This window comes from Rhinoraja longicauda, chromosome 33, assembly GCF_053455715.1.
Source record: "Rhinoraja longicauda isolate Sanriku21f chromosome 33, sRhiLon1.1, whole genome shotgun sequence".
NCBI lineage: Eukaryota > Metazoa > Chordata > Chondrichthyes > Rajiformes > Arhynchobatidae > Rhinoraja > Rhinoraja longicauda.
In genome coordinates this window covers 24,832,737-24,846,886 of record NC_135985.1, presented here as the reverse complement: position 1 = coordinate 24,846,886, position 14,150 = coordinate 24,832,737, and the positions used below count along the sequence as shown (strand labels likewise).

At 48.8% G+C, this 14,150-nt stretch overlaps 1 protein-coding gene across 1 annotated transcript in view; it reads left to right on the top strand.

Annotated features, from left to right (window-relative positions):
• kif7 (kinesin family member 7) overlaps positions 1 to 6,083 on the top strand; it is a 55,593-nt gene extending 49,510 nt beyond the window's left edge. The window contains exon 17 of the mRNA XM_078427146.1: positions 403 to 6,083. Coding sequence (XP_078283272.1) covers positions 403 to 800 — 398 coding nt within the window. The 3' untranslated portion in view covers positions 801 to 6,083. The remainder of the gene's footprint in view (positions 1 to 402) is intronic.
• Positions 6,084 to 14,150: the final 8,067 nt, after the last annotated feature.

The following is a 14,150-nucleotide window of genomic DNA, read 5'->3' as shown; positions in this document are numbered from 1 at the left end:
TCCCTGGGTCTTATCTCAAATTTAGAAAGAAAGAGGTGGGCCCATAAAAATAAATCCTGTCATTAAACGCAAAAAGCTGGAGTAACTCAGCCAGTCAGATAGCATTTCTGGAGAAAGGGAATGGGTGACACGATTTCGGGCTGAGACCCTTCTTCAGACACCCAAATCTTCAGTCTCGACCCGAAATGTCACCTATTCCTTTTCTCCAGAGATGCTGCCTGAGCTGCTGAGTTACTCCAGCTTTTTGTGTCTATCTTCAGTTTAAACTAGCATCTGCAGTTCCTTCCTGCACAACACTGTGTCTCTTCCCTGGATCCTTCTGGCTTTTCACCACCTTATGAATGTCACTAATCTGGGGCAAAGAACGTAAAATCACACACTGCTAACGTCTTTTCTCTCAAGGTCTCGGAGTTGTCAGTAGAACTCTGCCGACGACAGATCGTGTGCTCCCGGCAGTTGGAGGGGAGGAAAATGGCAATAGTATTCCGTCAGAGCACTCGTTTGCAGGGTCGGTGGGTCCGGAGCAGACGACCAGCTTGAAGGAGGAGCTCCGAGATTTGGTTCACGTGCCACTGCCACCATCGTGGCAGAGATCGTCGCTGCCAACTGAGGACCGGACTGGTTTGGAAGAACTGGACCATTTGTGCAACAGAGTGGTGCAGCCTGCAGAGGGTGCCATGCACTGGAGTATCACACCCGGACAGAAACCCCACAAAGCACCCAGGCACGCCAATCTCAACGCAAGCATCGGTTACTTCAATCTTGGGATCATTGATGTCCGGAAGAATCCAGTGGGATAACCAAATGTTGGATACCATACGACATTTTAAGAATGCAAAAGGTCAGATATCCATTTCCTTTTGTTGTGATACAGCGCAGAAACGGGCCTTTTGGCCCACAGAGTCCACAGCGACCAGCGATCCCCGCACAGTAACACGAAGGACAAGTTTTACATTTATACCACGATATAATTATCTACAAACCTGTACGTCTTTCAAAGACCCACAAACCTGTACGTCTTTGGGGTGTGGGAGGAACCTGAAGATCTCGGAGAAAACCTAGAGAGAATGTCACGCAGAGAATGTACAAACTCCCAGCAGATAAGCACCCATAGTCAAGATTGAACCCGGGTCTCTGGAGCTGTGGGGCAGTAGCTCTACCGCCGCGCCACCGTGCCGACCCTCAGATATACTAGTGTTTGAGAGCGCCTGATCTGATGGGTCTGCCCAGAGGTCTCGACGCGAGAGAGGGATAGGCAGGGCCGGATTAAGCTAGTGCGGGGCCTGTAGCTTAGGTTATAAAGGGGCCTTACATTAAAAAATTACACATAAATATTAAAACATAAATTATTTATTTTAACAATTTCAAATGTCAAAAGTAACAAAACTGCAATTTAAAAGTCACATTTTCTAGATTTAACGTGAGCAAATTTGTTGATGATATTGGAAATGTCTATTTCACACAGAAGTTCATGTTCAACGCTCATCACACACAGCAACATTGATCCTCACTCCCCACCCCCGCCAACCCCAGCAACACTGACCCTCACCCCCCCCCAACCCCGGCAACACTGACCCCCAGCCCTGGCAACACTGACCCCCAATCCCGGCAACACTGACCCCCAACCCCGGCAACACTGACCCCCAACCACGGCAACACTGACCCCCAACCCCGGCAACACTGACCCCCAACCCCGGCAACACTGACCCCCAACCCCGGCAACACTGACCCCCAACCCCGGCAACACTGACCCCCAACCCCGGCAACACTGACCCTCACCCCCCTCCCCAACCGCGGCAACACTGACCCTCACCCCCCCAACCCCGGCAACACTGACCCTTATACCCGGCGACACTGACCTTCACATCAGTTTCTGCCCCAACCCATGCCTTGTCAAAGCACCAATTAACGGTGTTCCGAGGGATGCCAACTTTCTAACTCCCAAATACGGGACAAGGTGACGTCACCGCCCGTGTCCCACGTGACCTCACCCAGCCAATGGCCACACCTCGCCCACACTCGCCCCGCTCCCCGAACACACTCGGCCCGCTCCCCGACACACTCAGCTCCGCTCCCCGACACACTCGACCCCGCTCCCCGAGGTGGCAGGTGGCAACCCTCCCCTCCCCCACCCCACGGTCTACCCCGGTCTCTCACCTCTGTGCCGCTGCCTGTCTCTGTCTTGCTGCCGGTCTCTGTCGCTCTGGTTGTGTGTGGGGGGGATGGTGAGAGTCTGTGCCTCGGGGTTGGCGGTTTCGGCGTTGACGCAGCCCCGCCAACACATTCAAACCGCGGTGGTTGAGGAGCGGCGCGCAACCCTGAGTGGGATGCCGATTTCAAGCATTTAGCGCGGGGCTCTCGAAGATGCGGGGCCCGTAGCAAATGCTATCTTTGCTACTATGTTAATCCAGCACTGGGGATCGGCGAGACTGAACCTGGGTCTCTGGTGCTGTAAGCGCTGTATGGCAGCAACTCTACCACCGTGCCATCGCTTAAGCTGAGAAAACAGTCGTATATCATAAAAAACACTCCTGACCAACATTTTGGAGGGAAAGCAACTAGTTTTCTACAAACAAACTAAAATCTGAAAGTAACAGTTAAAACATTGTGCTGAAGCTTTAATGAATTGGACACAAATAGTAAATGCCTTTCAACTGACTTCACTTTAAACTAAACTCCTTACGAACGGCAATGAGATTCATGACTTCCGCAATTAAGGGTGAAACTCAATAAAAGAATTAGAACAACACAAGGTTTTAACAATCCCAGTGCTGGGTAGCTAAATGCACTGTGTCACGGCAACTTTCAGTCTTTCCCAGTAAACTCTTTTCTAACTGCCATTACTCCACAGGGAGTCAGAGTGATCGTTTTTCCAGTTTAATTAGTTGTTTATCGAAGTAGTTGTACAAACATGGAGATGAACATACCAGGCTGAACTTATTTCGCATACAAGTCGTAGCTGGCTGCTGTGTCCCCGTCTGCTCACAGCTCTGGTCGCAGGTCTGATAAGAACTGTGTACTCTCCCTGCCTGTATCTGCCCCAGCCAGCTGTTGGGTCACGGTTTCCAGCTCAGATTTGATCTGCAGGTTCTTCCTGCTCAGCCGTTTCCCCTTGGCCAACGCATTGTGCGATCCGCCGGTACAATGCTCCAACTCCTGCTGCACCTGCACATCAGCGCTGAGTTTCAGATGATTTTCATAATACCTTTGAAGGTGTACACGTAGTGCCTTGGCCTGCAGATTCCCCTTGATGCCGCACTGCATAGCGAGCAGCTGCAGTTCACGGTATTCCATCTGATCCTCCTTCGTGACCCGCGCCGCAGCCGTGACCTGTTCCATCGCTGCGCGCCGCTCCGTCACCACGGGCTGCTCCATCCCCGTGTCCATCTGCATCGCCATCTCCTTCTCCGCTCGCAGTCTGGGTCCCAACCGCCCCCAAGTGTAGAAAATAATCCGGCAAGATATATCCAGACAAAATAACATCATATGCTGACAGTAGCCAGTCCAAACACAAAATGACTCCTACACACCGGCCCCTGATTGGGTCAAGACATTTCTTCAGGCTACGTGAAGAGAGAGACTGAAGCAAGGTCTCAACCCGAAACGTCACCTATTCCTTTTCTCCGGAGATGTTGTCTGACCTGCTGAGTTGCTCCAACTTTTTGTGTTTATGTGGAATATGCAGGGATCACCAAATGATATAGGGAGGTGGTCCTGCTACTCCCCCAGGTGTACAGTACTCCTCACACCCCCCATCTCTGAATCCCCATCCACAATCTCCCCAGGTACTTTCCCCTGCAACCACAGGAGATGCAGCACCCGCCCGTCTACCTCCTCCCTTGACTCCATCCAGGGCTCCCGACAGTCCTTCCAGGTGAGTCAGAGGTTCACATATATCTCCTGTAACCTCATCTATTGCATCCAGTGTTCCCGATGTGGACTCCTCTACACAGCCGAGACCAAACGTGGACTTGGCGACGGTTTTGCTGAACACTTGCGCTTGGTCCACCGAGGCCAACCATTTCATCTCCCCTTGCCATACCCAGACTGACCTCTCTGACCTGGGCCTCCTCCATACCCAAACTAACCTGGGTCTCCTCCATACCCCACACTGACCTCTCTGACCTGGGCCTCCTCCATAGCCCACAGTGACCTCTCTGACCTGGGTCTCCTCAATACCCCACAGTGACCTCTCTGACCTGGGCCTCCTCCATAGCCCACAGTGACCTCTCTGACCTGGGCCTCCTCCATAGCCCACAGTGACCTCTCTGACCTGGGCCTCCTCCATAGCCCACAGTGACCTCTCTGACCTGGGCCTCCTCCATAGCCCACAGTGACCTCTCTGACCTGGGCCTCCTCCATAGCCCACAGTGACCTCTCTGACCTGGGCCTCCTCCATAGCTCACAGTGACCTCTCTGACCAGGGTCTCCTCCATAGCCCACAGTGACCTCTCTGACCTGGGCCACCTCCATAGCCCAGTGACCTCTCTGACCTGGGCCTCCTCCATAGCCCACAGTGACCTCTCTGACCTGGGCCTCCTCCATAGCCAGACTGAGGCCACACGAAATTGGAGGAATATTTCACGGGTAGCTTACAATCCAGCGGTATGAACGTTGAATTCTCTAATTTTAAGTAACTTCTAACTTCTTCTCCTTCCCACCCCGCACCTTTTTTCTCACCCTAGTTGTGTAACCAGTTCTACTGTTCACCTCTGAACAGTATGTATCCCTCTGGAGATCACACCTTTCCCAGCCAACAATGGGCCTACCAGGGCACCACCCTGCCTGAGCTCATTGGCTGCCAGCCCTGATTGATCCTGGTCGTTTCGTTTAGTTCCGTTTAGAAATACAGCGCGAAAACAGGCCCTTCGGCCCACCAAGTCTGCACCGACCAGAGATCCCCGAACATTAACACTATCCTGAACACACTAGGGACAATTTACACTTATACCAAGTATACAAACCCAAGCCAATTAACCTACAAACCTGTACGTCTTTGGAGTGTGGGAGGAAACCGAAGATCTCATAGAAAACCCATATGGCCACGGGGTGAACGTACAAACTCCGCACAGACAGCACCCGTAGTCAGGATCGAACCCGAGTCTGTGGTGCTGTAAGCGCTATAAGGCAGGATCTCTACCGCTAAGCCACCACTAAGCTGTTTCTCGCCTCCAGCTCTTCACCACCCATCCACCCCTTTCAGCCTTAATACCCAACACGCCACCCGTCTTTTTCCTCCAGGGACGCTACCTGACCCATTGAGTTACTTTTGCACTTTGTGTCTATGGTATAAACCTGCATCTGCAATGCTTTACTTCGACACAGGGAGGCAGTAATTTTGTTCGCAAGCTTTCAGCTAATGCCCAAGTAAATAAAAATGTACTTGCAATGTTGGCTGCCCTATTAATGCATCAGTGTTTGGTTGATTGATGACTGTCCCAACTCATTTTTACAACCTAATCAGACATGTACGGAGGGTGAGCTCACACGGTTTATCAAATGTAAACAAGTAAGTCTTTCATTTTGAAAGGTTGGAACTGCTGCTGTATCTGATCCAAGAGTGCTTTATAGCAAAGTGTAACATGTAGACTTTCAATGTCACAAAGCCAAGGACACTACTGCGCAGATAAAAATGAGTTTGTCTTTTTGTAAGCATTTCAACAATTTTCTACGTTAACTTTTCTGCTTTTTGTACTTTTTTTAAAACTCTACTGTACCAACAGGTTTAATTGTGTAGCCTATGTTTTGAATAGAAATACAGACTATTTCTTTACCGCTGTCTCGTGCAGTTGTTGTTGCTGTTTCCAGATGAGAAATCTCCGTGGTTGATTTGGAACCAATTTGTATAAATCCTTAAATTGACGTAGGGGTGTATAAGTTTGCTTTCAAATTCAGTGATGCAGTGTTACCTTATTGTTACATGTACCTAGATACAGTGAAATGCTTTGTTTTGCATTCGCCCCGGTAAAATCATATGGCAGACCATACCTAGATGGTACACAAGCGCGCCACGTTTTGGCACCGACAATGTTACAAAAGTTTCCCCCCCCGCAATCATTCTCGGCGCCCACTCCCCCCACAACCTCGCTCTCTGACGGTCCCCCATCCCGCTCCGACACACTCTCCCCCCCCTCCCCGCTCTCAGTGGCGTGGGTCTCATCGCCACAGTTGGTAAGGGCCAAGATCGGAGTCCACGCAAGGCGAGCTAGGCCTGCTCCCAATATGCAGGTTAGTTCAGTTTAAAGATGCAGCCTGAAAACAGAGACCACGCCGACCATCGATCACGTTCACACTAGCTCCATGCTATCCCACTATCCCATTCACTCCCTGCACACTAGGGGGAATTCACAGAGGGCCAATTACCCTACAGACCTGCACATCTTTGGGATCTGGGAGGAAACTGGAGCACCTGGAAGAAACCCACAAGGTCACAGGGTGAACACACAAATTCCACGCGGGGTCAGGATGGAACCTGGACAAAAACCTGCTTTGAGACAACAGCTCTAGCAGCTGAGCCACTGCCCTCCCATATTCATGCACAGTGCCAATGTACATTCACACAATTATATCGTACCAAGGCAAATTTTCACAACCATGTTCTCCGGGTGTTCCATATCTTTCTATACACATGGAAGATGGGGAGAGAATGGAGGCTTTAGTGTAATACATTCTTACTGGTAGTGTGCATTCACTATCTCTTAGTCTGCAGAGTTGAGTTTAGAGATACAGCGTGGAAACAGACACTTCGGCCCACCGAGTCTGCACCAACCAGCGTCCCAGTACACGAACACTATCCTACACACACTGGGGGTAATTTGCATTTATACCAGGCCAATTAACCTACATACCTGTACATCTTTGGAGTGTGGGAGGAAACCGAAGTTCCGGGAGAAAACCCACACGGTCACAGGGAGAACGTACAAACCCCGTACAGACTGCACCCGTAGTCAGGATGGAACCTCAAGTTGCTTACAGGGTCACCTGTGAGCAGAGGCTGATCACCCCATGCCTTCAGCTTGCCTTTGTTCAGTTAAGCTCAGTAATCAATAATGATACAGAGAACAGGCTGGTTATGTCTGGTTATCACACTTCCAGATGTATCATCCAGTCTCCGACTACATCCTGTACCACCCCCACCCCTGACATCAGTCTGAAGAAACGTCTCAACCTAAAGCATCACCCATTCCCTCTCTCCAGAGATGCTGCCTGACCCGCTGAATTACTCCAGCATTTTGTGTCTACCTTCGATTTAAACCAGCATCAGCAGTTTTCTTTCCTACACATCTCTTATCTCATGCTCTGTTAGACAATAGACAATAGGTGCAGGAGGAGGCCATTCGGCCCTTTGAGCCAGCACCGCCATTCAATGTGATCATTCTCAATCAGTACCCCGTTCCTGCCTTCTCCCCATACCCCCTGACTCCGCTATCCTTAAGAGCTCTATCTAGCTCTCTCTTGAATGCATTCAGAGAATTGGCCTCCACTGCCTTCTGAGGCAGAGAATTCCACAGATTCACAACTCTCTGACTGAAAAAGTTTTTCCTCATCTCCGTTCTAAATGGCCTACCCCTTATTCTTAAACTGTGGCCCCTGGTTCTGGACTCCCCCAACATTGGGAACATGTTTCCTGCCTCTAATGTGTCCAACCCCTTAATAATCTTATAAGTGGAGTCACCATTCTACAGTGTGAGATGATGAATATTCTCAGCTGCAATATAGTTGTACGACACTGTGCTTGGAGGGAAAGACTAACACGGGATATCAGTCCTTGCCTGTAACCATTGTGGCTTCCTACACTTCATCCAAATAGGACTAGAAGAGCCAATTAGAAAATAGGTGCAGGAAGAGGCCATTTGACTCGATGGGCCGAATGGCTTCCTCCTGCACCTATTTTCTAATGTCATTGATATTTTCCCATCGATGCTTTGACCAATTGAGAGGCAACGCTTCAGTGACCTGTAGACCACTCTCACTGTGTCTTCTTTCCCCGACTATTCATTGTGTCACCCAAACCATTCCACGTCTCCATCCCCTGCTTCCACATCACCTCTTAGCACTGCACTGATATCTCCATCGATAACAACGCCTCTACCTTTGTGGACACAGAAAGCTGGAGTAACTCAGCGGGTCAGGCAGCACCTCCCGAGAAAAGGAAGAGGTGACATTTTGGGTCGATACCCTTCTTGCGATCTGAAGAAGGGTCTCGACCCAAAACGTCACCGATTCCTTCTGTCCAGACCAGCTGTTACTCCAGCATTTTGCTTCTATCTTCAGTTTATACTCACATCTACAGGTCCTTCCTACATACACCCTCTCCATTTTAATTTTATTTAAAGATACAGCATGGAAACAGGCCCTTCGGCCCACCAAGTCCATTTGGACAATTGATCACCTGTTCACACAAGTTCTATGTTCTACATTTCTCATCCACTCCCTGCACACTTCTTCTTTACAGACGCCAATTAACCTGCAGACCCACACGTCTTTGGGCAATGGGAGGAAACTGGAGCACGCAATCACAGGGAGAACATGCAAACACCACACAGACAACACCTGAGGTGAGGATTGAACCCAGGTCTCTGGCGCTGTGAGGCAGCAGCTCTACCAGCTTCTGAAACATTGAATAACTTGGAATATTGTCCTCCCAGTATCTGTCACCCTGCAAACACACCACTGTAATAGCTTTAAGATCAAACTCATTTGTTCCTGTATGGACCATCAACTCACCTGTCTTGTTACTAAAGGTTCTGTACGTGCAGCGGTAGAGTTGCTGCCTTACAGCGCCAGAGACCCGGGTTGGATCCTGACTATTGGTGCTGCCTGTACAAAGTTTGTATGCTTCCCCCCGTGATCGCGTGGTTTTCCCCGGGTGCTCTGGTTTCCTCCAACACTCAAGACAAGCAGGTTTGTAGGTAAATTGGCTTCGGTAAATTGTCCCTAGTGTGTAGGGTAGTGCTAGTGTACAGGGATCATTGGTCCGCGAGGAGTCGGTGGGCCGAAGGGCCTGTTTCCGCGCTGTACCTTCAAACTAAACTAAACTAAAGCTCGTGACATTTTATAATTTATATCCTTCCTTCCCTAATTCACTTAGTGCTTATACTTTCTGCACTTTCCTGTCATGCTTTGATCGTTGTCCAGTTCCTCAGTATCCTGGGCCATGTTCACTCATTTCTTTTGATTTATTAAACTTCCTGTCATTAGAACCCTTGGCCCAAATTAATTTGAAGTCTGGTCTATAAATCCCATTTAAGTGATTCCTCCCTGTGGAACAGCTTCCCCACTACTTGTCCTGGTGCTTCTCCACTTTGCCCCAAAGTGCTCATAATACCACTGCAGAAACCTCTTCCTCATCCACTCTCTACTTTTATTACCCATGTGGACCCTCACAACTGGAACCTTCCTGACCTCCTGTCTCGTGTTGCTCTATCTCCTATGTCAACTGTGCTTGCCTTAAGTTGTGGCATTCAAGATTCAGTTTATTGTCACATGTACCAATTAAGGTATAGTGAAATTTGAGTCACCATACAGCCATACTAAGTAAAAAGCAACAAGACACACAGCCACATTAAATAAAATTTAACATAAACATCCACCACGGCGGATTCCACATTCCTCACTGTGATGGAAGGTAATACAGTTCAATCATTTTCCTCTTTGTTCACCCGCGGGTCTGTTGAACCGTCTACAGTCGCCGCTGCCAACTGTCCGAGGCCCTCGCGTCGGGTTGATCGAATTGACGTGTCGGGACGGTTGAACTCTCTCCGAGAGTTAACAGTCCTGATGGCCTGTGGGAACAAACTCCGTCTCATCCTCTGTTTTCACAGCGTGACAGAGGAGGCGTTTGCCTGACCGTAGCAGCTGGAACAGTCCATTGCTGGGGTGGCAGGGGTCCCCCATAATGTTGCTGGCTCTGGATCTGCACCTCCTGATGTATAGGTCCTGCAGGGGGGCGAGTGTAGTTCCCATAGTGGGTTCTGCCGAACGCACTACTCTCCGCAGAGCCTTCCTGTCCTGGGCAGAGCTGTTCCCAAACTAGATTGTGATGTTCCCGGACAAGATGCTTTCTACAGCCCCAGAGTAGAAGCACTGAAGGATCCTCAGAGAGACTATAAATTTCCTCAGCTGTCTGAGGTGGTAAAGGTGCTGCCTTGCCTTACCAGTGCGGCAATGTGTGTTGTCCATGTCAGATCCTTTGTGATGTGGACTCCCAGGTATTTAAAACTGCTCACCCTATCCACAGTAATCCCATTTATCTCCAGTGGCGTGTACATCCTTGGATGTCGAGTCCTTCTAAAGTCCGCAATCAGCTCCTTAGTTTTTGTGACATTCAATAGGAGGCTGTTATCCTGACACCAGAGTGCCAGATCAGCCACCTCCTCCCGGTAGGCCTTCTCATCGTTGTTGGAGATCAGGCCCACCACCACAGTGTCATCAGCAAACTTGATGATGGAGTTGGAGCTGAACCTGGCCCCACAGTCATGGGTGTACAGGGAGAACAGTAGGGGGCTAAGGACGCAGCCCTGGGGGGATCCTATGTTCAGGGTGAGGGGGTTAGAAGTATGTCTCCCCATCTTGACCACTTGGGGCCTGCTTGGTGAGAAAGTCCAGGATCCAGGCACACAGGGGAGTGTTAAGCCCCAGTTTCAGCAGCTTCTCAGCCAGTCTGGTGGGGAGTATGGTATTGAAAACTGAACTAAAATCAATGAACAGCATCCTCACATAGCCCTGTTCTATAACAAATATAAAACCTGTTCTATAACATCTTCTTGCAGGAGCCAATGACTCAAAATGTCACCTAGCAAATCTCTCCACAGATGCTGCCTGACCAGCTGGGTTACTCCAGCATTTTATGGTTTGCTGGGTCTGAAGAAGGGTCTCGACCCGAAACGTCACCCATTCCTTCTCTCCAGAGATGCTGCCTGTTCTGCTGAGTTACTCCAGCATTTTGTGTCCAGCTTGTGTTTTGCAAGTCAAAATAAGTTCCTGATAATGTAATCCTGATAATGTAATCAGAGAGGATGACGGAGTTTTTCCCCACAGGCCATCAGGACTGTTAACTCTCATATCACCAGGGACTAATTTAATTTAATTTACTGTATTAACTTTTTCTTTGTGTTAAAAAAAAAAATTCTCTCCTGTTTTGTAGTTAGCACAATCCACAGGCGTTGCCACTTTCATTTCACTCCACCTCTCACATTGTAGCGACCATAGAAAGTGGTCCTAGTTGTCGAACCCTCAGATTGGCCAGCAAGGTCACGTGTGGGTGCAACCGTAGGGATTGGTCCAGAGAGCGACATCGCTGATTGGACAGCGTTGTCATGTGCGCTTTTGGCGCCCGAAAAGAGTTAGTTGGGAGACGTCTTCGAAGAGGACAGTTAGTTTAAATGGTTGTCTGTAATCTTGTTAAGAAAACTTTGTAATCGAATATTGCTGTCGCAATAAACTTCTTCAACAAAGAACAAGTTTCCAGTCTCGCCATAACATTATCTTTTTGTTTCCTACTTCAAAGATATAAATGCCTTTCAAATTGATTCAGTATTGCACCATTGTTTATGGAAAGTGCAGATTCATCACAACATGTGTGCTATCTTTGTTTGCAGCTTCATGTAAGTCCTTGGTTCCCTCTCCCGTATCCTCTCCTCTGGTAAAGATGGTTACCAGGCTACAGTTCAGAGTCTAACCAAATTTCCTCAGTACGCTTATATGAGACGGGTAAAGACCAATTTATGATAAGAATGCTTGAGTGTCCTGTGACTGAATTTGCAAATAAAAATAGCACTGTTATTAGAATGGTGGAAATTGGGAATTAGTTTAGTTTTGAGATACAGTGCGGAAACAAGCACTTTGGCCCACCGAGTCCGCGCCGAACAGCGATCCCCGCACACTAACACTATCCTACATAAACGATGAACCTACAATGAACCTACAAACCTATACGTCTTTGGAGTGTGGGTGGAAACCGGAGCACCCGGAGAAAACCCATGCAGGTCACGGGGAAAATGTACGAACTCCGTACAGACAGCACCCGTAGTCAGGATCGAACCCAGATCTCTGGCTCTGTAGGCAGCAAATTTACCGCTGCACCACTGTGCCATCCATCTAGTTTAGTTTAGTGATACAGCATGGAAACATGCGTATACATGTGAATACGCATTCAAAAGAGAGTTAGATAGAGCTCTTAGGGCTAGTGGAATCAAGGGGTAGGGGGAGAAGGCAGGAACGGGGTACTGATTGTGGATGATCAGCCCTGATCACATTGAATGGCGGTGCTGGCTCGAGGGGCCGAATTCTCTACTCCTGCACCTATTGTCTGTGTATCTATGTAACGGCCCACCAAGTCCACACTGACCTTCGATCACCCGTTCACACTAGATCTAGAGTCTGAAGAAGGGTTTCTACCCAAGTCGCCAACTATTCCTTTTCTCCAGAGATGCTGCCTGACCCGCTGAGTAACTCCAGCATTTTGTGCCCATCTCCGGTATAAATCAGCATCTGCGGTTCCTTTCCATACACTATTACCCACTTTGCCATCCACTCCCTGCACACTAGGGTCAATTCACAGAGGGCTAATTAATCTACCAACTCCCATGGCTTTGAGGAGTGGGAGATAACCGGAGCCCCCTGAGGAAACAAGCATTCACGGGGAAAACGTGCAAACTCCACGCAGACAGCACCTGAAGTCGTGATTTAGAAGAAGGGACTTTCCATTGAATAAAGATATGATGTTGGTGGTGAACTGGGAAGATGGAGATGTTGTATGTAGTCTGGGTCATGTTGGGGGAAAGAAAAGGGCGGCACGGTGGCACAGTGGTAGAGTTGCTGCCTTACAGCGAATGCAGCGCCGGAGATTCAGGTTCGATCCTGATTACGGGCGCCGTCTGTACGGAGTTTGTACGTTCTCCCCGTGACCTGCGTGGGTTTTCTTCGAGATCTTCGGTTTCCTCCCACACTCCAAAGACGTACAGGTATGTAGGTTAATTGACTGGGTAAATGTAAAAAATTGCCCCTAGTGTGTGTAGGATAGTGTTAATGTGCGGGGATCGCTGGGCGGCGCGGATTCGGTGGGCCAAAGGGCCTGTTTCCGCGCTGCATCTCTAAATTTAAAAAAATTAAAAATACACAGCTGATTGCATCTGATTCCTGGTCTCGGTTCCCTTTGGCAAGGTCTAGGGTATGTGAACATTTCACCATTCACAGGCTATGGCTGTGGCTGGCAACGCCCAGCATTTAATGTTTCACAATCATAATCATACTTTTAGACAAATATCTTTTGCAATATATGAGGAACTTCATTTGCCATACAGTCATAACTATAAAAAGCAACAGGACACATAAAATACATTTTAACATGAACATCCACCACAGTGACTCCTCCACATTCCTCACTGTGATGGAAGACGAAAACAAGTTCAATCTCTCCCTTCTTTGTTCTTTCAACCACTTCACCATAGAGAAAACTAATCCAAACTAGAGTGCACTCTGCAGATTCTCAGTCACAGAGTGATTTTGCGTAGAAACAGGCCCTTTGCCCCACTTGCTCACACCAGCCAACATCTGCCATCTACACTCGTCCCAGCTGCCTGCGTTTGGTCCATATCCCTCTAAACCTGTCTTACCCATGAACTTGTCTAATCGTTTCTTAAACGTTGCAATAGTCCCAGCCTCAACTACCTCCTCTGGCAGCTCATTACATACACTCACCACACCTTGTGTGAAAAATTGACCCCTCAGATTCCTATTTAATCTTTCCCCTTTATACCTATGTCCTGTGGTTCTCGATTTCCCTACTCTGGGCAAGAGACTGTGCATCTACCTAACTTATTCCTCTCATGATTTTATACACCTCTATAAGATCACCCCTCATCCTCCTGCACTCCAAGGAATAGAGACCCAGCCTGCTCAACCTCTCCCTGTAGTTCAGACCCTCAAGTCCTGGCAACATCCTCGTAAATATTCTCTGTACCCTTTCCAACTTGACAACAGCTTTCCTGTCGATAGACACAAGAAGCTGGAGTAACTCAGCGGGACAGGCAGCATCTCTGAAGAGACGGAATGGGTGACGTTTTGGGTCGAGACCCTTCTTCAGACATCTTTCCTGTAACATGGTGCCCAGAACTGAACACAACACTCTAAATGTGGCCTCACCAACG